At 40.8% G+C, this 25,284-nt stretch overlaps 1 protein-coding gene across 1 annotated transcript in view; it reads left to right on the top strand.

Moving 5' to 3' along the window:
* The first annotated feature begins 5,150 nt into the window (after positions 1 to 5,150).
* tmeff2a (transmembrane protein with EGF-like and two follistatin-like domains 2a) overlaps positions 5,151 to 25,284 on the top strand; it is a 131,370-nt gene continuing 111,236 nt past the window's right edge. Inside the window, exons 1-2 of the mRNA XM_083996570.1 lie at positions 5,151 to 6,026; positions 20,044 to 20,153. Coding sequence (XP_083852696.1) covers positions 5,828 to 6,026; positions 20,044 to 20,153 — 309 coding nt within the window. The 5' untranslated portion in view covers positions 5,151 to 5,827. The remainder of the gene's footprint in view (positions 6,027 to 20,043; positions 20,154 to 25,284) is intronic.

Raw genomic sequence — 25,284 nt, 5'->3', positions numbered from 1 at the left:
CTCAGGAGACAGTGCACATTTCAGCAAGTCAAGAAATGTAATTAGCCTTTAGCCTGGGGCTAAGCCGCGTTAAGGCTGACCCCCTCTTCCCAACACTTGGCGTGGGCATCACTGATACCAGACCAGGTATTCAGTCAGACTAATGCAAAGATAGATGAGACACCGAAAGAGGAGGAGAAGTTGTGGAAATTACTGTTTAGCCGCGGTGTAAAAGTGCATTCTGTTGCACGCGGGTCATGGCTTGAGCTACTTGTAAATTCACAGCCAACGCTGGGCTGCAGTCTCACTTAGGATGAATCAAAAGGGAGCTTGGCTATACCAATCTGTGCTCTGCTGACCTTCACACATATGTTGCCAAAGTTGTGCGGGGTAGGAGAGAAGAATTGTTTTTGCCTTGGGGTAAAGCTAACCAAGATAGCTACTGTATTTATTTATGAAAACCCTTCTTGGGGAAGTTTTGGATATACATTAACTCTGAGATGGTTGCTGTTGTTCTGTAAGTACCCTCCTACACAGACCAGATCAAGTTATGTTGACCGCTGCAGGAATGTGCAGATGATTTGCGCTGTAATAAAAGTTTGAGGCAATCCATGAAGAGAGATTAAGTGTTTTCTTTTTCTTTTTTTCCACCTCTGTGTATAACTCTATCCTGGTCAACCTGACCCTGTTTTGTGCCAGCACTGAGCTCTAGTCTCTAGACTAACAGGTTTTTAGCACATACTTTTTTATTTATTCATTTATTTGAATAGAAGGCTTTTACCACTCTGCATCAGAAAAAAACAGAGACAAACATTGGTAAACTCAGCCAAAGGAAGACAGATTGTTTGTCTTCTAGCAAGTGGAGCCCAACTAACTTTAAGTGTGGATGTGTGACACGCTCAAGTCAAGACGAAACCCAAGGCTTATGGGACACAACTATTCACATAGGCCGGGGGCAAAGGACCATTGCTGGCACCAGTGTTGTTATTAACCCATTAATCATCTTTGGCTGGTTAGGTGGACATGTCTCTATTGAGTAAACAAAACTCTTGTCAGGAAGGAAACCTAAAACTTTCTATGTTGATCACCTGTCAGTTGGACCAGAGTTTTTTTTTTTTTTTCTAGAACCACACTATGTTATTGTAGCTTATAGCAATACCACCCAATTAGAGTGTTTACATGAGTTTGGTGACCACAGACTATGATAAAACATGTTGTTGAGCTGAGCAACATTCAATTGTTCTCTGATCTTCTGTCCTTAATAAAAAATCACTGTTGGGAAAAATATATCAATTTTGTCATCTGATCATCTGATAGTGCTATTTTTATCCAGTTTAGGCACAATAAGATTTGGCTATAGGGCCAAGGAAATAGTACTAGCGACTAAAGCTCTAAAATAAGCATCATGTTATTGTAGGGCTGCTGTGGTTGATTAGGGTGCAGCACCCAGGGAATCGTGTTTCATTTGTCCTCCCCCCTTTAATGCTCATGCAGTTGTGATTCTACTGTGGGTGTTGTGAGTGCTGTTCCAGCAATTCTGACAAAATTAGGCTGCTATCAGTTCAGTGCACACAGCACTGTAATGCAGTACAAAATAAACACTAATGATGTCGGGTCACAGACAGTATACAAGAGTTGCTTAACTTTAATGTGGCTTTGTTTTATGGACGGAGATACCTGGTCCTTTTCATTTTGCCTGTTGAACACAACAAAACATATTTTATAGCAAAACACATTGATTTTGTTGCTGTAGCTTCTGTAATGAATTCCACCAGATGAGCTCCCTAATTTCTGCACATTGCTGTTTGGGAGTGCAGATTATTTATCTCACAGCACAGGTGACTTATACTTAATGTCCTCATCCAAAATCAGTGTCCAACTGCAGAAAAAGAGTGACAATTAAAAAAAAAAAAAAAAAATCGTTCTGAAAAAAAAAATCCAGAACACCTCCATAAAAATATTGACAAAACACTTGGAAAGTTAAATAGCTATTTATGCTGTTGCGAATTATGATTCATTTAGTTTTGAAACTCGTAAAGCTTTCTGTAAGCGGAGCAATACGTGCCGCTGTGCATTACATCACCTCGGTGATGTCTGTGGCACAAGCCAGCGGGGCCAGACGATGTCACAGTGGTCCAAATCCTCTGAGTCAGACTGGAGACTCTTCAAAGATTCCTCTTGGCCTTTTGACTCACCCTCACAGCCTAGCTTCGTATCTAAGCACTCATCTGCTGCTTCGTTCAGATCCTCTGCCAGTGAATTAAAAACCTAAAAAGTGAACCCATTTCTATCCAAAGGCAGACAGACCTCCGTTTTATAAATAGTGGTGACAGGCCTCTGCATATGTAGGCACAGGCAAAACAGCTTCTGGGGCTTTTATTGATGAGCAGGGATGGTTTAGGATTGAAATACCACTGGACCAGACCAGCTCATGTTCATGGACACGGCTACATATTGGTTGTTGTGATATCCTGGTACTGATTATAATAGAAATTAAAAAAACAAAACAATGAAATATTGATATTGTGTTAATAATTGTAATTCAGTGATGGCAGTTCCAAGGCCTTGTGGATCTTTTATTTATCACTTGCCTTTTCCTCTGCTACCAAACATGGTTTCTTGATAGGGATGGGTTGGTGGTGATTGACACTTGTCAAATGCTTCTGCCATGGTTGCATTTAAAGATTAGATTTATTTTTTTTCATATTCAGTTTTTGGCAGTTATACCTTATTTCTGAATGGTCATCTTTAGCTTCATTACACAAGAGGTTATAATCCAACCCTTTGTCTTAAGGTACTGTAAGACTGCAGCTATGGGGCGCTTAACCTAGCTGGTTAGCTGGGGCTAGCTGGTTACTGGAGACAAGAGTTAACATTAGTGTTGCTTTCCACCTCTGGAAATGAGGGAATAAAGTTACTAAACTCACGACATTCCTTCTAGACAGGCGAGTGAAGAGCTGCTGATACTGTAGTTATAGCAAAACTTAGATATAGCCCCTTTAAGTGTGGTATTTTTGCACTCCATCTCCCTGTACACTCATATTTGAGTCTACTTCATTTGCCAAGCAAGACACACAGAATTAACATTTAAATTAAAGGCACTATATGGGAGTTTCGGAAAGCGATGTGTTTTCACACTACATTTCTCATGAGCCTCTGCACACACAGTGAAATTCTTGGAGCCGACAGACCAAAGCGAAAGCATTTGCCAAGAATGTTTTTCTTTTTTCTTTTTTCATTCATTAAGAACGAAAGTGGGAGGTTCAAAGACAATCAAATACCGTTGTAGTTCCGACCGTAAACGATGTGAGCTATTGATCCGGCGGCGTTATTCCCATGACCCACCAGTCAGCGTCCGGGAAACCAGGAAACCAGGAGATGCTGGGCGAGTCGACCACTAAATAATAATATCAAAAAACTATAAAGACAAAATGATATATTTAGCAAAAATGGACCCATTAACAAGTGTTGGTAATGCAGATTCATCCACATTAATATGAGACTCTTTTATAACCAAAGCCAAACCCCTCGGGGGCTCTTTAATTTGACTGCTAGCGTTACAATTTTTTTTCTCACAAAATTCTTATTCAAGGGGTGATAAATGTCGTTCATGTTTATCCTTTTGTCTGTGATAATAGTGTAGCAACAGGTCCTGTTATCATCAGGACCTTTGTCAGATGCAGACAGTAAGTGATTCCAGTGAAAACACCTTTAAAAATCCTCCATTCACAGCTCAAAACTGTCCAGCACTCATTGGCAGATGGGCAAAGTTAACAGCTGGTGAACACAGTGGAGCATTTAACAGCCGAAGAGCCAGATATTTCCTTCAGGACTTGGTGGAGACATTCATTAGGTAGCCTATCCAGACACGACTCCAAATGAATGCTAATGATGCTTTAGCCACTGTTTGCTAATGAGTTTGCAACAGAGGATGTTGCTTAAAGCTTATTTGAACATGCAAAAAGAAGGTTTATCAGAGCAATATTGGCACACGTGAAACTAAGTTAGTGTAACAACATGTTTACAGTCACTACTGTATCAATATCCCAATAAGTGAAGTCGGATACCTCGGTGATCATTTGCACTGCCATGACGATAATTGCACACATGAAGGTGTCGGCGTGACATGTGCTTATGTTTAAATTCAGTCATTACCACCAGCATATTGGACGTCTTAATCCCACCCCCAACTCCCACCACTTCATATATGTACTGTATGTGAAGAAATCTATAATTTTAATCATTATTGTGATGCATTAGACTTGTGTGCGTGTGTGTGTGTGTTGCCGCAGCAGATAAAACCTGTGTGTCATGAACCCCATTAGCTGAGACAAACGATGCATATTCCCAATTTAATCATCTTTAACTAAGTGAAAAGCAATAAAAGCTTTATTTGTTGACATGCAGCTGCAGCTTTGCTTCCTTAATATCATGAGGTCAACTGTGTTTATAGCCGTGACAGGCCCAAACAGAAACCCCTTTGTTTCCTCTATAGGGCTTTTCCATGCGCATGGCTTCTAATTTCCTTGGTTAAAACAGGGTGAATGTTTTTCAGCCTGGCTTTGGACTTGACCTCTTTAATGCTAGTGCGCCGTTTTAGTCTTTTCATGGCCCAAAGCATGTCAATTACTAGCGGCAGCCCGCCCCTGCGTGACAACAGTGGGCTATGTCCAAAATATATGAATAATATTGAGGTCTCTTTGGGCTGCCGGGGGGCAGCGACCCAGGAATAGCGTCCGTGTCGTTTCAAAGCGGAGCAATTATCCCAGGCAAGGCTGGACGAATCGATTCCTGTAGACTTTTTAAATGCTCCTGGCCAATTATAGGCTCAAGGCAGTGCATCCTTCTCTATAGTGCCTATGCATGTGTGGCCATCACCAACTGATAGGACTACTAGACCTCGAGAACGCAGGCTTTCTTTCCTTTCTTCTTTCTTTCTTTTAAATATTTTTTTCCTGTTCTTTCTTTCTCTCTTTCAGCTCTTCCACCAGTAACACACTCCAGTTATTACCGAGAATCTCCCCCCCCGCTCCTCCTCCTCCTCACCCCCGTCCTCTTCGCATCATACTCCACGTGATCATAACCAGCTGCTGGTGAGAGAGCGAGAGAGAGAGAGAGAGAGAGAGGGAAGAGAGAGAGAGCGAGAGAGAGGGACCAACTCGTTGCGACTCTGATCGTTGCCTTCGCGCAAAGTAAACGGGAGGACCGCTCCGTCCGTGCAGGAGAAGCCGCTCGTCTCACGCGTGGATACTATTACACAGCTGCCGTCGTCTCCAAAAAAACCCGTCCTTGGGATACTCTTGTGACATCCTCTCAGTTTTTTTACACTTTTATTACCTCCCTCTCTGTCACGTTTCTTTTTTTCCTGTCCCATTTTCCCTCCCTTCTCCTCACCCTTCAGCATCCTCCTCTTCTCGCAAGTCTTCCTTTCCTCCCTGCCTGGATAACTTTTTTCCCACCAACCCGACTCCATCATCCCACACAACCAACCTTCCTCCATCGCCCCTCGGCGGTGTCTCCCTTCCTCTCCCCCCCCTCCCCAACCCCCCCATCCCCAACTCCCCACCAACCCACCCACCGAACCACCCTACCAGTCCTGCTCTTATTGCAGCAGCAGCAGCCTCCCCTGGATCGGGCGGAACCCCCCTCCTCTCCCCACCACCCCCCCTCCACATTTGGTCAGTCTTCACCGGGGGCACTGCTACATGGGGCGCACGGTCTCGCTCGGAAAATGGTCTGCTGTCGGTCTCTAGGCGCCCCGCTGAACCTGACGGGATTGGAGTTGTCGGTGCGCGTCTGCGTCTCTTTCCCACCTCGCCTGTGCTGTCGGGGCCAGCAGCAGTGAGATATGGGTCTGTCCGTGGCGGCGACGGCGCAGTCACCGCTCAAGAAGGAGCCCCGACGGCTGCGCCAGTGGAGCGGCACGGCGGGAGGCTGGCTCAGGATCACCATCGTCTCGTTTCTCGCCACTTTACCTGTGGAGCAGCTGCGCGCTTTCCCTTCCTCCCTCAGCGACTGCCAGACGCCGACCGGCTGGAACTGCTCCGGTGAGAGTCATTTCACCAAGGCAGAGTTGTTGCAGTCTGTCTTGTTATTATTGTGTGCTCCGTGTGTTGTATCCAGGAACAATGCCTGGCTTTAGAGCTGGTTCTGTGGAGAATTTATTATTATTTTTCTTTATTGGTGTGTGTGTGTGTGTTTGGCTGCAGATAATAAACCCTGCAAAGCCACGCGACGAGGGGGATGCAGAGTTTGGGCTTGCTTGATGCGCATTTTTAGCCTTGTTCAGTTGGTCTCGGAGCATGACAGCGAGCCCATGCACCGCTGATCGGAAGGTCGAAGATTTCGATCACACTTAGTGGAAAGAGAAAGGATAAGGAGCGCTGTGAAGGCACATAAGGGCAGGGAACATTGGGAAGATTGTTTGTCCCCTAGAATAACGTGATATGCGCCATGATATACCAACACTGTCAGTTTTCGGGCTGGAGACACTCCTGAGTCCAAAACACTTTGCATGATCTCAGTGCAACTTGACCATGCATGCCTCTGGTTAACTCTTGTATTTCATTCAGTGTTTACAGCTGACTTTGAAAGCCTCTAATTGTAGAAAAAAACACACTGAGAAATTATAAATCGAGCTTAAGGAGTTTATTTGGCATCCAAGTTGTTTAATCAAGTGTTAACTTTAAATATAGTCCTTTCTTTTATGGGCCACCGAGCTGTAAACTTGTTTCCTCTCATCGGTGCCCAGGGCGATAAAAGAATCGGACGGGGGGGCTGCAGAGCACAGCGCCTCGCCTCCCTTTGTAAATCAGCCGACTGTGCTGCCATATATTTCCCCCGTCGCTTGTCCAAGTCTGAACCCTTAAAATAGCTCCACGCCGATTCCACTCACTCACTCACTCCCGGGCTTGCACACGTATTGATACTGTAGCAAAGCAACAGCCACATATCAATGTGAAGTCACGGCTGCTACTTCGATGATATCTTAATGAGAGAAAAAAAGAAATAAGTGTTACTATGATGTATCCCAAACATCATCCACAGATTATTTATACTGACATGTAGTTGGCAGGAGATTAAAGAAGCAGCCTATTAACACATGAATGATTAACAGCTGATTTAACCACAAACAACATTCACTGTGGCAAGATAGAGATCTCATTTGGACATCAAAGTTTTCAAAATTAATTTTATTATGATAATAGGCTAATTAAATTAGCTTAATTAAAACATCAACAGCATGTATTGACATATTTTTTATTTTATTTTTTCATATACATTATAACATTGGAGTATTTTCTGTGATTATCTTCTCTTATTTGAGTGATAGGTTTTCATGGGGTTGTTGTGCACTTGCTTGTGAGTTCAGTTTGTTTTGGTGTAGAAATAGTTTCTGTCATCTGGACTAGTTTCTGGAATCTGGACTGAAATACCAATAAGGCAGATGAATTATGAGTTTCTGATATTTGTTCTTTTTATGGTTTATACGTAATGGTCCATAATGGTACACACCCCATCATGCATATTTGCCTCCCTCCTCACTTCCTGACAGACACGCTTTTATATGTATTTCAGCGAAGGCTTTCATCCAACACGCCTTGAGGAGGCTTAAGTGCATATACATAGTGAGCATAATGCACACACACACACTAACACACACACACACACACACACACACCCAGCATCAGTTAGAATTAATAGAACACAACAAGTGGCGTATGGTCCACCATGAAACAGATAAGCATTTTTTCCAATATTAATAATAATAATAACAATAACAATGATATTATTATTGTTAATAATAATAATACATTGTAGAATATCTGCCAGGGATTAATTATGCACCTCTTCCTGCAATATCATGATGTCCGTGAACAATACCAGTCTTGAGTGACAGTTTGGTGATGAGTTCACTGTCAATTCACAGCCACAACACAGATAATTATGAGCAGTAGTGTCATGACGATTCAGTAGTTTCAGCTGCCTCTGAAAACGAGTGTCGAATGAGACTCTGTTCCATGGAATCAAATAAATGGAGTCAGTGTGATAAACATTGTCGTTTTGTTAGGCTCACATCTGTTGATGGCCAAGAAGAATTGCCATTAAAGGGTTTATTGAGATAGAATAAGCACCTAATCAGTAACTAACGTGTAAGGATGCACAAGGCAAGATTTGTGAAAAGCCACTATACATTATAGAAAAGACTTGTTGTCACTGCTTGGGATGCTGCAGATAAATCATATTGCAGTGTTATATGTGGGAACCTGTAGAAATGTGATGTACACACTTGTTACATCTAAACATTACAAGATTAAAATTATGAAACTGTAAATAATTAATTAAAAAAGTCTACTTTAACAAAACAATCAAGCATTAATTCAAATGTCTGTTTATAGCTGTCTCCTTTCTTTTTAATACGCATTTTTACTCAGTACCTTTTCTTTTTTTTTCATTTTGACCAGTTGGTGGAGGTAGAAACAAGCTGTGGGAACAGCACTGATATTTTATCAAGGTGATATGGGACACATGTTCACAAACTTTTTCTCCATCCAATATGGAACTCCATCAGCATTTGTTCACAATGAGTGCCCACCTGACGGATGTATTTCCAGCATCATCCTTGTTACAGCTCCATTTTGTTCTCCACCATCTCCTGAGGGAAACACACCTCTTCCCCTACTCTCAGTATGATAAATGTTTCAATATGTTCACAATGTAGCCGCTTATTTTGTCTGTTTAATCCATGGCATGCTCAGTGGTTTATCAGAACCTTTTTCACAGCAGCAGCAAGGCAGTTAAAGTCAACCAGAAGAGTAAAGTCATGGGCTATAAAACCACAAAGCAATGAACTATGAGTGAACCTTTTCATATTGATCTATTTAGAAACGTGGCTGATTCAAGATTCATCGTTTCTATATTGCACAATTGTAGTTATATGTCCACAGTGACCATGGAAAGCCAATTATTTTCTAACTTAAAGGGCAGCTTTCAATATTCACCCCAGCCAAACTGTTTTCAACATTTTCTTTAATTATCACAATCAAAAGATTGGGTGGCATTTTGCCTGTAAGTTTTGGCTTGTACCAAGTCTGTGTTATCTTTACAAAATGCACTTGCAGACTTTTCCAACAATCAGCTCATGTTGTTTTGCCATTTTATTCACCCACACAGAAAAACAAGTTGATGCTCAGAATGGTAAAGCAAACCATGGCGAGATCTTTTTAAATGCTCATCTCTTGCTGAATACTTTGAGTACCAGTTTCAGTCACTGCGATCCAGACTCATCTTCATCAGAATCCAACTATGTTTGCAGTGTTAAAGCGGTGGCACTATAAGAATGTCTACTTACCCCATGATATACCTTACATTTCCCATGAGGGAATTACTGTGGAGAGGCCACAATCCTTTCTTCACTGAATCCCCCTGGCATAGTAAATTCTGAAAGGCCATGTGATGCTTTGATAGTTGAAGTGACAGGGATAAGTGTAGAATATGCAAAGCCCCCTGTAAATCCCATCAAGCGCAGTGAATTACCAGTAGTCTGTAGAGAATTGGCCATCTGCTTTCACGATTTGTCAACGGAGAGGTCAAAACTACCTCCTTTGCATAAACAAAAGCATCCAAAACTGTAAATTATAAAACGAGTCACTGTTGGTCAAGTCTAATTAAAAGGGGATGGAAAGCACACTGTATATATTGCGTGCAGAATGTCCTGTTTTTTATTTCAGCGCCCATGGTAACGGGTTAGAGCAGACACTAACATCTCTTGCCTGGCTGCTGCGACGCATCATCTAGAGATGTGAGCTTCTCCCAGCAAAATAGATGAAGAAAAGACCAATTGATGTTATACTGACATCATCATCAACTTTACATTAGATTATATGTCCAGGCTTAATCCTATTATGAAGCAGACATGAAAATATACAAATATATGGACATTTCAGCAGTTGGCTGTGGAGACAGTGGCACTTCATGCTGTTTCAGTAGCTAACAACATAACATTAACATTAATCTTAAAAGTTAAAGGTGTACAGAAATGGCCGTTTGTCCTGTTTGTCGCGCCGAGTTGTCACAAGCTGCAACACGAGTTTACCCGAGTAAGGAAAACAAATTTGATTGGTTGTTATCGAGCGGGCGGGATATTCAAAGCTTGGGGCGAGACCGAGCTCCATGTGTGTGTGCGTGTCTCAGACGTTTGAATGACGGATGACGGATCCAATATCAGTGGCTGGTGAATCGTGTACAGGCTGACGTATAATCCGTGCGCCTGCATTATCCAATGCGAAAAAAAAATACACACTTTCATCCTGGATTTACTCAAAAATAGAATTTTGCACAAAGTTTGGCCTACATCGTCTGATAGATGAGTTATTACACTAATTTTATGACCCAGAGTGGGCTTAAATTCAGTTTTCTTTTCCGTACACCTTTAAGTTATAATGAAATCCAACATTCAAGTTCATTAGGCAGGAAGCTGATTAAAGTGGCAACACCAGTAGAGCCACAGTCGGTGTGTGAAAACTCTGCATACCTCTCCGCAGCAGGTCACTAATGTCTGCCGACACACTCTCACAACACAGGCACCATTTCCCCAGTATTATAATTGTTCACTTTTTAACTCAAAGTGTTTTATTTTCCCATCTGCAATTTAAGTACTTCATCCTGACTGAGTTATTGTGCCTTTTAATAATCAAGCTGAATGGAACTATATAGGCTGAACTATAACTCCCTCCATGACAAACATTTAAAAACCTGTTGCAAAGATAAGAAAAAAAATTCCCCCGCCATGAGAGAGGTCAAGAAAGAAGAATGTCTCACCACTGTGGTTGTTCAGTCTTCATTATTAATTTAGTCTACTTAATTATTGATCAGCACATGCTTAAAACTGTGGAGAAGGACTCTTCTTCTTTTTCGGCTTAGTGTTGTGAAATTCCAGGTAGGTAGGAGGAGATGCATTTGGCTGACAAGCTCTCACTTTTAGACAAGTAAGTGCTTCGCTTGCCTGCTTAATCGTTAGCATATAAACATTACCTTTTCAATATTTGATGTTTGCCAGCTTGTTTTCGTTAATTATTCAGTTCCCTGTAATCTCCTCCTGGAATGGCAGGGCAGGAGCAGGAAGTGTAAGTTTTCCTGGCCCCTGACACTCTGCAACTTGGGCTGTGCAACAGAACCCACATCTACTGTACCAATCTGTTGAAGCCGGTAGGCCTACGAGAGAGGGAGATTTAACTTCAGTCTGTGCGCTTATAATTGGAAAACAGTACAGAAATAAGACAAAGTAAAAATGTACACAGCACTGACAAAGACATAAAAAAAACAAACTGAGAGTTATCACCACACCTTGTGATAAAACCTTATCTAACAGGAGAAGAAACAAGGCTAGCTTTTGTGTCCTGTGCCACATCTGAATCTCATTTATCTCTCTCTCAGCTGCTCTCTTTCTCCTGCATTTTTCTCTCTCTCTTCCTTTCTTTCTTTCCCTCATGTTAACCCTGTAAAGAGTAATGTTGACTTTTGATTGGAGACACCACTAACGGTACAGTACCTCAGAAGATGACTAGCCCATGTTTTAGACCATTTCTGTTGCTAGTAGTAACAACATTGAGGAAACCCCTGGTTTTGATAGATGTGATAGCAAACCTAGCAACATACTGTAACAGCATTAAGTGTTACATGTTAGCTATCAGTAGGTATATTAGCTAACAAGTAACAACCGTACTGGTAGGCTATCATCAGTCAATAAGCCGTGTATTTCAGTTAGGTATCTTTAGCTAACATATTCATTGTAACACATTATGTATCATCCAACATGTCACTTAGCGAACATAATATTAGCTAAAATTTAAGGTGTCATTTTCTAACATTTTACGTAAAGCTAAGCCAGACCAGTTCTCCTTACAAGGCCACTTCATTAAAGGTCAATCTGTAGAATGTGTGGAGAGCTACAAATATCTTGGGACTGTCATTGATGCCAAACTGATTTTTAACAAGAATTGTGAAGCAGCGTGTAAGAAGGGATATCAGCGTTTGTTTTGTCTTCGGAAACTGTCCTGTTTTAATATTGACAAAACTATGCTTAGGCTACCCTATTCTATCGAGTTTTTATTGGAGTCTGTATTATCTTTTGCCCTGGTGTCGGTTTGGTAATCTGTCACTACAGGACAAAAATTCCCTGAATCAAGTTATCAGATGGACTGGTACTGTAGGGTAATTGGAGAGCTTCAACTCACCATGACAGCCCTCTATGACACACAGCTACAGCGTTAAGCCAGCTCTGTTCTTAATGACTCCTCACATCCGTTGCATGGCGAGTTCCAGCTCCTTCGTTCTGTGATCCCCGAGGGTAGGACAAAACGGTAGAAGTAGTAGTTGTAATGCTGAGTAGTAAGGCCACAAGGTGACCTTGTTCATATTGAACTTAAGTTAGATCCAGGGAGATGTTAAAGCACTTTTCTATTTATTTTTTGGGATGATTGTTGTGTGATTTGTCTGTCATGATGTCTGTTGCGTGGCTGTTTTTATATATTAGGATTCGCTGAGTTCCCGTCTTTACACCCGTCTGGTACTAATAAAGAAACCTTGAACCTTGAACCTTGAACTTGCTGCTGACCACTATTTCCTCTGAGCCTTGTGCCTATAAAAGGTAAAAACTGGCTTTAGGATTCACACTTCTTCTTGCTGAACTGGGCCCATGGCTTTGTAGCTCTCTTTATGTTACAACAGAGGCTGCATGTTCGAGTTTAACTGCTGTACAGAAACACCACGGGCGTTAATATGCAGAGAGACTTTTTTGAAAATCCAGTTTCTCCATTAATTTTTCACGCACTGATGAACAGGCAGTGCAGTAGGTTGTCATGGTTTTTCTCTGGTTTCCTGTTTGTCCCGTCTCATTGTGAAATTCCCTGTGTCTCGTCTTCCTGTGCTCTCTTGTGATTACCTGATGTCTCACCTGTGTTGATTGCCCCACCTGTGCCTCGTTTCTCCCTCGCGTAATTGACCTCATTGTTTTCTCATTGTCCTTTGTCGGTTCGTCTGTGTCCATGCCTCTGTTTCCCCACATGTTCCTGCCTTCGTGTTTTTGTAAGTTTTTTTTTTCTTTTTCCATTGCACATTTGGGTCCAGTAGTTTCTCATTAGCCCTATAATTGTCAGCGCTGTCGACTCACAGCAAGGAGGTTCAGGGTTCGGTTCCTGGGTTTGGTCTTTGTTCGGGTTTGGTTTGCATGTTCTCCATGTGCCTGTGTCTGAGTTCTCTACGGGTTCTCTAGCTTCCTCTCACAGTCCAAACACATGCACACTAAGTTGATTGATGACTCTGAATGGCCTGTATGCTGTTGTGCATGAACCCCGCCCTCGAAAATAGGCCTCTGTCAGATGGGATTGGCTCCAGCCCCTCCACAACTCTCCACAGATACGCTGTATAGCCAATGGATGGATGCAAGGATTAATAATAAGGACGCCAACCTAATAGGTGGAATAGTTCATAAATAGATATGATACTGTATGTTCACATGAGAAGCATAGGCATATTTAATGATTGGATATTCTTTGATTTATTGAGACTTCATACAGAGTTACGCATGTTAGAAATTATCCTTTTGCAACCCGTTTCTTATCATAGGTTTGATCTAAAGATTTCTGAGATAAGTGCTGGAAAGAAAGTGGAAAATGTTTTGCAACATTTACTTTCACTTTTCTTTTACAACACAGACTCAACACACTATTTTTTCTTTCTCTTACTTACTTTCTTTCTTTCTTTTCTTTTCTTTTCTTTTTTTTTATAACAGGCACTCTATAGTTGCCAGAACTGATTTTCAGCCCTGAAATTGATCCCAGGTGTTGGAGATAGAACAATAACAGTAAATTCTTTACTTTGTTAAGTGGTGTGGATGTGGATGTTACAGCCAAAAAACTCTGATTTGTGGAGAGCTGTCAGGGTCGGTATTGTTACCTGCTCACGGGGGAAAATAGTTTTTGTTTGGATAAACCTACAGGCTGGAGCAGCAAAAAATATGGGCATTTGAAAAAGAGCTATTCAACAACAACAATCAAACAAACACAATCCATATGAAATACTCTTGTAACACAAAAAAATTCACTCTAAATCAAGTTGACCAAATCTCAACACTTTTTCTTCCAGCCTTAGACTTCCCTTCATGATTTAATGCGGATGTCTTTCAAATATATGCGCTCTGATTTCAGGATTCGAAACATCTGCCACTTAAAAGTATCTGAAGAGGAGATTGCGGCAGGGGTTAAAAAACTTGCCTCTTTCAGATTATGAAAAATATGGCACTGATTGTGTGCCATTTCAATTCTTTGCAAAATTAACCACATTTCTAAGGATGTTTTATTTTCTAAGCCATTACCCGACAAGTGTGAGAAATTACCTCCCAGGTTGTATCAGTACTGTAAATCTATATTTGTACTGGCTCAGGCAATCGTTGTCACATAACTAATTGATATTGGTGCTGTGTTTTCCTTGAAGCTCAAACCCTGTTGGCCCTGATGTTTCCGAGATTTGATCATCTGGGACTATTATGTTTTATACTTGTTTCGTACAAAAGCTGATATGTCACTCACTTCCTTGTAAACACTTTGCAGAAGCATTTATTTTTTGTGTCCTCTTAGTGTACACAAAGTGCTTTTTTTTCTTCGTCTCTATAATTCATGAATTTAAGACGATAGGTATTGCTTACAATTGATGCATGCATTCTTGCTTGCTGTCTTCTGAGGAGGATGTCCAAGCTTCACATCTGTTTCCTGGTAAAGAAGACAGTTTAATAGCAGGAGGAGGAGCCACATTCTCCTTCTTTTCCCCGTCATTTAAAAACAATTGCTTTTTCTTGTGTGTGTGGTTTTGTTTTCCACAGCCTGGTGCCCAGGAAAAGCTTGAAAAAGCTAAAATATCAAACTAACAAATTAGTATCTCAAAAAAAAAACAGCAACTCAAAAACACATATTTCATTGTCCAAAGAGTCCACTAGCTTCTAAAAAATAAAAAAATTCCAATTATTTGTATACACCTAGCCAGTAGCATGATTTTCATTGGAGCAATGCATTGTCCACTGAGTGCCCTCACCATGCCAGTTGCCTGCCCGCCAATTTTTTTTTTCTTTGTGGTGGAGGGCTTTGGTCCATCCATCCACTCCAAGCGTGAGACCTCTCATGTCACTGTTCTTGGCTTGATGATTGTATATTTGCTCAGAGAGCTTGCACTTTATGGCCATTGAGGACCCTGGCAAATAGCAGGTGTTCGTTTTAGCATGGGCTTTTTCTTCCATGGTGTATTATTTCCTGATGGGCTGTTCCATGCCAAGGAGGGCTATTAAGAGAGGAGAGAGTTGGTTATTACAGTTAAAGCTATATGTGCGTAACTTCTATGTGTCTGTAAATATCCGTTTCACCCAAACCACTACAAGAGGAGATTATACAGTACAATGCTGATTAAGCCGCTTGGCTCCTCTAACATCTCGCAGTATTTTTCAGTATTTGTTCTTTTTGTATTTGGTGTCTTGGGCGACTTTTCCGGTGTTGTTAAAGACGTCTCTCGTTTGTAGACACCGATGTGAAAGCACGTCTCAAGCACCGTCTCACAGTAGTGTCACGGTGCCTACTGCAGTCAGAGACCCGCTCCGCGCAGCATGACCGACGCTTGTCAGTCATGCTGCTTTTCACACTGCTGCTATTCGGACTGAAGTCTGAACAATATGCAGTAGTTTACTGTGTGTGACCCTATACGTCACTATCTTTAGTTGTTCACGTTCACAGCTGTTTGGCCATGACAAAATTAAAATACTTTTGTATTCAACAGCAACACCTTTTGGGTGAATTCTTCATGTCATATTTTTAATAATGCACCAGGTTACTGTCCCAATAGCAATCCATTGCTGCAGGTGCCGTTCAGTAATTCTGCCCTACAGCATGTTTGTAAAATTATAGTCTATCAACATTCTGCGATTGGTCCTTGCCATTTTCCCCAGTCTTATAGCATCATTAACTACCAATAGGCTACTTCATTAATTTAATAATAGTATTAAAGGTGTACAGAAATGGCCGTTTGTCCTGTTTGTCGCGCCGAGTTGTCACGAGCTGCAACACGAGTTTACCCGAGTAAGGAAAACGAATTTGATTGGTCGTTATCGAGCGGGCGGGATATTCAAAGCTTGGGGCGAGCCCGAGCTCCGTGTGTGTGTGCGTGTCTCAGACGTTTGAATGACGGATTACGGATCCAATATCAGTGGCTGGTGAATCGTGTACAGGCTGACGTATAATCCGTGCGCCTGCAGTATCCAATGCGAAAAAAAATATACACACTTTCATCCCGGATTTACTCAAAAAATAGAATTTTGCACAAAGTTTGGCCTACAACGTCTGAAAGATGAGTTATCACATTAATTTAATTTTATGATCCAGAGTGGGCTCAAATTCAGTTTTCTTTTCTGTACACCTTTAATATGTTGCATAGCTAGACAGTCAGGTATTAATATGTTACATAACTAGAAAATGAGGTAACAGCTCAAAAAACAGTTTTAATGACACTAACCCAAATTGATATCGGATCGAATCGGATCGATTCTTGAAATTTGAATCGATACCCAGCCCTATTCAGAAGTGGACAGTGGTGGCCTGGGGGCGCTAGGGCGCCGCCCGCATCAAAATTTCAGGGAAAAAAGTATAGACACAGTAAACATAAATTACATAATAAAAAGTAATTACCACATCTGTTCAGTGTTCACTCATACAATGGGTTTTACTTTAAAATTTGTAAGCCTCTCCATTCCATATTGGGTTTATTCTAGGTTGTTTTATACGTACACTTCAATAGCAAGGGGCGCTGGCCTAATGAGTGTGTATGTAGGCTCTTAAAGGGATAGTTCATCCAAAATTCAAATTTCACTCATTATCTACTCACCCTCATGTCGACTAAGGGCTGGGAGAAGTTTCAGAGTCCTCCGTGCCTTCTCTGAGTTACAGCGGGGCTCGGCGCAGCACTGCATGTCCATATGACGGTTGCGAACGGAGCTCACTTTTCTTCGTCCAAAAAGACACAGCAAATTTTGACGGACCAGGAAGAGCAGTGCTGGGAGCTTCCGCTACAAACAAGCTTAAAACATATAGGATTTAATTTTTTTCAGAACAATTTCTCATGTTGGGGCTTCAATACAAGAGGGACATTACAGACGAGCACTATGGAGGTATTTGGATGTTATGCCATATTGAGGTGCCAGCCGTATCGTTGTAATAACTAGGTGGCGATAGAAGTTACGCACTACAGCTTTAAGTTACGAAGGTTGTGAGTCTAAGTTTCTATTATAGTAACATATTCATGAACATAAAATAGCATTTTAAAATATGCTATCTAAGCTGATGCAGAAGGTCTGTGAATGCAATTCAAATTCAACTGTTTGAATGACATTGAAACCTTGACCAGGTGTGACTGAGACACCCAGCTTCGTGCTGGGCCGGTGGTGGGATGGTGTGTAACAAGAAGCCGTGCTGCTGAAGTGTCCCTGAGCCTGACAGTGACGTCTTACCTGCAGAGCTGTTAGGTGCTGAACTTGACATTTGTGCTCTGTGTAGAGGACAGCGTGCCAACAGAGCATGTCTGTATGAGATCAGTTAAGCACTCAATTAGGAGATTTCAGTTCACACTGGAGCTGCTTGGTTAAATAAGGTTAATTAACATAACCTGAAATTTACTTTTAAGAGGGGTTTCTACCATCACTAATTCACCAACTGGAAGAAAGACGCATTTTTCTTCAGGTTCTTTTAAGCACAAAACTAGCCAGTAGAAAAAAGGTCAAACAATAAAAACAGATTTAAAAAGAGGATATAAAGAAGACAGAAAAATGTGACTCAAAACAAAGAAAAGAGAATGCAATTTCACAATGCAAGGGAGTTTTGAACAGCTTCTGAAACTATGCTCTTGCTCCTTATATACCTCAGGGACAGTGGTTCCAGAAATATAACGACCATCAACACGCTGTATATGGTTCACATTCACTTGATCTGAGCCACATAACAGGAAAGCTAAGATACTTTGCATGCAAAGCTTTCTAGATAAAAGTTTTCCATAAGGCTGCAAAGCGTGAAGTGAAATAAAGCGACAAACCCCACATTGTTCATCTTTGAACATCAAAGATGCTCATCTTTGATGTTCATCCTCAGCTTCAAATTCCAATTTCACCATGCCTTCTGGACCCCAGGCATTTCTTGACTTACAGTATTTGTCTTGTGCATTGCTTCATTAAACATTTCATAAATGTTTAAACCTACTGAGCCCCAGAGCTGCTACAAAGCCACAATTGAAGGAAAACATTATCTCAAGTTTCAGTTAATTACCCTAATCGGTAGGTCACATTTGCAGCTGTTATATATGGCACTGGATTTATATGCAGGCGTATGATCAGTCAGCACACGAGTAGAGTATTACGGACTTACATGTGCCGGCATGGAGTAAAATACACGTTGAGAATGCAACACATAAACTGGTACTGATTACAAGATGACCCCTGTAAGAGAAATGATACTGATCTCACCTCCATACAACAATTACAGCTAAACTGTATCATTTTAAAATATGTTCAATAATAAGTCTGATCCTTTAAATATCACTGTATTATTAATAATAATGATTATAGAAAACGTAACTGGAAATATATATAGGCCTACCTTAAGGAAAATATACAATATTGTAAAAGATAAAAAATCAATCAACTACAACAATTAGCTAGAGCCCCAAAAACAATATGACTCATACCTGAACACAAGTTCCATATGTTTGGATATTTGAACATTTATGCACACACTAATGTAACTGTGATGAGCTAATATAAACATTGTAATGCGAGTCTGGCTTTAGTGTCTGTTAAAGCTGATCTAGCAGATTATATAATGTGTGATTTTTTACACTAAGCTCCCCACATACACAGTTCTTAAACAAATTGAGAATCCAAAAGGTCTCCAGTGGAGACTGCACAACATCCCAGTCTGATCCCCTCATGCAAGTAATCCATCATCAAAATAACAAGTGTATGTTTTTAGTGTTGCTTTGTTTCCCCCTAAAACCTCTGCAGAAAGGATGCCTCTATAAAATGTGTTGCATCTGTGCAAATTCTTTATCATGTCATAATGACTTGGCTGTTTCTTTTTTTTTTGCCAGTAATTTGAATTTTGTACCCAAACATCACTGTTGCTTCTTTCACCTTGACATTAATGAGATTACACCGTAGGGTAAAAAGGGGCCACGAGGATTAATCATAATGTCATAACAAGGAACATGTCCAGCCCTGTGTCAGCTGGAATTTGTTTAAATTTAGACCTGTGGACTTTGAAATGCAAAAGCCTACATGTGCATGAGGGTTGCCTTTTTTTTGTAAGCAATCAGTTCAGGTAGACTAATAGCCCTGAGCCCAGTCTACAGTCTCATGCCCATGTGACTCTTTGATTTGATTCAGGATGCTTTGTTGGAGTCATTTGAGATCCCTAACACAGCCTGAATCAGATCATATGCCAGGTTTGCTTCTCGAGGACAACGCCCCGGGAGTCGGCCTCGTTGTACACAAACAAATGTTAAAGCAAAAAAATCGGGGTGAATGTGCGGGGAAACATGATGAATACAGATGCTTCCTAACAGGGCACAAATAATATGAATCATATGCCATGGTCCCTACAGTCACCACATGTCAAGTCCGTTGAGCACACATAAGATGTTTTGGTCCGACGTAATTGACAGTGCCCGTTGCCATCATCATCAAAGCACCAAATGGAGAAATATCCTTTGTTTATCCCTCCAGTAGAGCCTAGATGACCAATTTTCTTTTGTTTTTTTTAATGTATTTTATCATTGTGGCAGCTAAGGACAAGGATGTGTGCTGGCATTGTTTGTTTAAAACACACAGTGTGATCAAAGAGAGCATGGTGCTGTGGGAGCCATGACTAATGGTAGAAGCTCATTATGAATGACCCTGAATACAGGGCTTAGGTTATAGTTGTTTTAGGACAGAACAGAGAAACATTTAGTCACTGATGTCTTCTTTTGGCTTTGGTCTTCCAGGTTTTGATGACCGGGACACAGATCTGTTCTTGTGCGACACCAACACATGCAAGTTTGATGGCGAGTGTCTAAGGATTGGGAACATGGTGACATGCATATGCGACTTCAAGGTAAGGCTTGCGGTGTTTGTTATTATTTCATTAGTTGTTTTTTTTTAATCATTATTACATCCTTTTAATGTTTTAATGATGTGTAATTGATCTCATCCCTGAACAATGATTAGCAAATGTAACTAGTAATGGCAGGCCAGTCAAGCTTTGTACTAGGCTGGGCTATCAAGACAGTGATATAGGGACACCAGAAACGTGATAGTTGGTACCAATGCCAATGAAATTCTAAGACTGTCAATACCAAACCTGATAACACAGCAAAAGATAGAAAACAACAAAGGCTGCTACTTGGGTTGTGCCAATGGACAGTGATGTCTTAGAATAAATGAATGTAGTTCCTTATCGTTGTATTAAATTAAAAAAATTGATTTAATTTGCCCTGCCAGTTTCACGTATTATAACTGCATACACAGCTGATTGGAATGAAACTCTTGCTTGTGAGCTGACAGGCAGAACATGACGTTTAGTTTGGTTTCTCAGTCAGTGGGAGAGATGCAACATTTGTTATGGCATTTTGCTTCAACATAACCATAAAGTGTATTTGTTAACTTACTGTCATCTCTTAGGTTGTCTATGAAGAATTAGATAGAGAGAGAGAGAAATAGAGGCGATCAACCCTAGCTGCTACGTACAGTACACACATGCTTACACTTCCATACAGTCAGTAAACAGCAGCTTAAACTGACTTACCAAGTGACAGATAAGGTGACAAATTACTGTGTGAAAATATGCATTAAAAAAAAGACAGTGTTATGTTCTGACTGAGCAGTAAGGATAGTACTCTGCTGACTGTAATGAGCTGTCACTATTTTAGCCTGAATTAGCTAATAGCCATTGCATATGTGTTGAGCTTTGCTGCCACAGATGTCAGCTGTCACAATTGTCAAACATGCAACATGTGAGTGAATATGCATTTGTGTACATAGATCCACATGTCTGTCTTTGAGCCGGGTAGAGCGGTTTGAGGTGTTTCGTCTTCTACTCTGTGCTTATGGAACTACAACTTGTTCCTAATGATCCGTAGCAAACACAACAACTACTTTGTTGCATAATGTTGCATTGGCTGCTGCTATGTCACTTTTTTCTGTTGTTTACGGTGTGGTCTTCTTCTCTTGTTAAGTGTCAGACTAGAACACTATAGGGTTGTTACAGTGCCCTCTTCAGCACTGGAAGAATCACATTTCAAATATCTTTGTTATCAACATTACCCATGGTACCTATGGTACTCTACAAAAAAAAAGTAGTGGCACATTTTCAGAGTTTGTGCGAGTTTATTATGACTTGGAGGGTTTGTGCCTCTCTTTATAGCCACAGCCAAAAGGAACGAGTTGCACAGTGTCTGTTTATTATAAAATGGATTCATTAACAACAGCATGTAGCTTGCTGCATTAGCTTACTTTGTAGAGCAACTGAATGTTGCTACAGAGGACGTGTTTAATTAATCAGTATTACATCATGGCCACTGAATAGTTTTGATTCTGATAGGCCGGGAGGTGTCGATTAAGTTAATTAACAGGAAAGACAGGAAGCTGAGATAAGCATGTGATGTATTTTAGGATCTGGAAGGTGAAGAAGTGAATGGGAAAACTCTTATGAAAGCAAAGACACATTTTTTTTTCAACACAAGATATCTTAGTAGGAACACATGTTGTGTGTCCTTAAAACTTTAAAATGATTCAGATGTCAAGGATTCATAGAGAAATTCATAAAACTTAATAGTGCCTTTTATAAAAAAGAAAATAGATGTACAGCTACAAAGCTTTGCCAGCAGCACCTGCCAGTTAACACATACTAGAAACATATGTTGAGTTGGAAGGTAACATATTTGTAAAATACATATAATCAATTGGATCGAAGTCCATTGTCTTGATTGGACATTATTAGCCCTAAGGGGAGATGGTTGCTTTGCATAGTACCAGTTTATAGCCCCTGTGAAACCCTGTGTCACTATCCATGACCACTGTACACTCCCACCTCCATAAATAAGACTGCCACTGATGATCCCAAAGACTGAAAGGCTCTCCTAATGGCATAAATCTGGAAGATTACGCCGTTCTCGATAATGACTCATACTTAACTTTATGGCCAGACCTATAATAAAAAAAAGGAGCAGGCCAGTCAGCTGAGTATTGATTTTAGCATAACGTTTGCAAGCTCTGTCGACTTGAGCTCGGGATGAATGAAGCCAGTGAGATCCGAAGACGCAGCACGTGTTCTCATCCGTCGCTTTTATCAACACGTCATCAGTGCAGGAAGGCACCAGGCGGGCTGACACTCGATTGGTCTCCTGCTTTTATCTCAATTTCGTACTTTTCCTGGGAGCAAACGTTAACAGAGGCCTGCAGATAAATGACATTACTGCTCCATTTCTCTTCAGGAGATCTCACACTGATACCGCTGTCGCTGTGCACCGAGGCGCTCTCCGTGCTCTCGGAAAAGAGCAGGTCGTACCACAATTTCTGGCTTAATACCACGGGTCTGAGGTCAAGCTGGCCAGGCGTCCTCTCCTTGTTTGTGTGGAAGGTCTCTTTCCTTCATCAGTCTAAATAAACATGACCCACCTAGCCTAGTGACAGTCGGTGTGCTCAGTTTAATCAGTCAGCCCCAATCAGTGTCAGAAAATAAATAAAGCCAAGATTTTTCTCCTGTTGGCGCTGCGTTCAGGACTGCCATGAAAGTTGTATAAATTCTCAGCTTGGATGGATTTTCTTTGTTCTAACAGAATCTATGGATGTGAGTGCACACACACTTTCACACACTAAAAAAAACCCCAAGGAAGAGACACGCAAGGGGCTCTGTGAAGAGGAAGTGAGTTTGATGTGGTGGAATCAATGGACACTATTCATTGCCAAGATGCATTAGATTCGCCTCACACTGTCTCTTGAAAGAGCCAAGACTCTCACTCGCTAACTGGAGTCAAACTGCTGCAAAGCAACATGTTCTCTCTCTCATAGCAGAAAATGAGTTGCTTTATTTGTCAGCAAACATCACACCCTGACTAATCACACAACATTTCTTTGCAATTCATCTCACACTAGCTGCCGGGAAAAGCTATTGCTGCCAGTTTGGTTTTGTTAATGTCAGGTCACAGTGCTGATTCCCCGAGGGGTCGTCCATTCTAAAAATATGTGCGCTCATGGTGCTGTGAAACAATTCAGCTAAAACCGTCCACCAAAGGGTAAATGGCACATTTCATTGCATCGTGTAATGTGGCTTTGTGATATATTATTAGAATTGGGAGCCACTAACTATTTCTCATAATTACACACAAAATATTATGTTGTTTTTATTATTTTATTTTGGAAGCCAATCCCTAATTCTGCTTGAAGTCTTGAACAAATGCAGTTATAATAGAGAAATCACAAAAATGTATTCAGTTGTAAAATCTAGTAAATTTAATCTTATTGACAGTTTTCTCTTTTTAAAACAAAACCATTTTTATGAATTTTTAAATGTCCGGTTTCAGTAAGTCGCCAAGTATCAAAGCTGCATCTCTGCAGTCCAGTCGCAGGGAATACATTCATTCTTTCTTACTCAGATAACATTACTGCAATAATGTTTCTTCAGTGTCTATCAGGGGAAAGATTTTGATTGTTAATTGTCAACATAACTTTAACTGTGCACTGATCCTACTGAGAGGGATTTAATTGTTACACCCACAGCACTTGATGGCTGCTGTTATCTTTCTGGTAGTGTGCTGGCCTGTCTCTCTCTCTGTGGCAAGTTTGTTTATGTTTCTGTTAAAATGTGGATGCATTAAGTCCACAATAGTTAATAAATAGTGATGATCATCATGTATGTATGAAGATTTCAAATATATTTTCTGGCTGACTATTTGATGAGGGAAACCAAGAAATCCCATTAGCCTCCGTAGCGTAGCTCTGAGCAGCTCGCGGCTCTGCTCCGCCGTTCTAAAAAAAATAGCTTGCACCGACAATTAAAGGTAACGAACCTACTCTAAAATGTTGAGCTATCCCTTTAAATTGATCCTGTTCGGCTATGAAAAAATACAAGATTGATAGATCAAAATCAAGTCTACTCACCACATAGTGAGTGAGACTGATATCATTTTCCTGCCAACATCAGAGGCTATAGTATAAGTTGGCTTTTTAAATGCAGGTAAACCTGTGAGTAAAAGCTGACTGACCTCTTTTCCACCACCAGTCAAGTTTGCCTTTCTGTTCGGACTGAGGACACACAGACACAGTAGAGTGAGCTGTTAGCCACCACGCAGGTAAAGACCAACCCAGACTGACATGATTGGAGCATCCCTGGTGACATATAATTCCCTTGCCTCTAAAGTGATTAATTATGCTATATTACTACACCTTTGTTTATTCATACAAGCAAATTACTTTGACAGTAAGTGGGGAAAAAAGCAACAAAAAAAAATGCACGATGAAAGCATCTGTTGAAATCTGATCAAATGTGTGGTGGTATTTCAGCTAGAAGAATGGAAAAAAAGAATCCACATATGCAGCAGATATACTATGAAAGATACACAAGTCACAAAGAGTGAAGCCACTATGTCTGAGCGTAGTTAGACTGTGCGTTAGATAGATGTTAACAGCCTGTTGTGAGAGGAATATCTGTGAACGTGTCAGAGGTCTAAGGAAAACTCCTGCAGAAGATTTTTTGCAAATGAATGGGAGACAGATGTTAACACAGCAGATGCAAGTAATGTGATGGGTCATTTATGTCAGGATTGCTTACAGCTCTGTGGGCCTCAGTTAAAAAGTAGTAGGTTGGATTTAGTACACATGCAAGTAGAATAAGTACAAGAGACAGCCACATGGGATGACTTAAGGTTCGACCACAGAATGACACTTTCTTGTTTTGAAGCTTTTACAGAATAAACAAGACAAAATGCATTCGGTGACTGCGTTCCTGCCATTTTAAGCCTCTCGCTGTTGCCTGATATGTCTTTCCCTTTTCTGGCTCTGGGCATTTATGGGCGATGAATAATAACTATGTCTCATCTTTGCCGTTGATACGTTTGTCATATGTATTCATGCATACAAATCTATGTGCACTTGTATCATGTCTGCATGAGTACAATATGTGTAGTCCTGCAGATAAATGCTACTCAGGTAAATTCCATCATTTCACTGGAGAAAAATAATTGCAAAAA

The sequence above is a fragment of the Trachurus trachurus genome (genome assembly GCF_905171665.1).
Source record: "Trachurus trachurus genome assembly, chromosome: 21".
Classification (NCBI taxonomy): domain Eukaryota; kingdom Metazoa; phylum Chordata; class Actinopteri; order Carangiformes; family Carangidae; genus Trachurus; species Trachurus trachurus.
The sequence above is the reverse complement of the archived record's forward strand: the minus strand, read 5'-3'. Positions and strand labels throughout refer to the sequence as shown.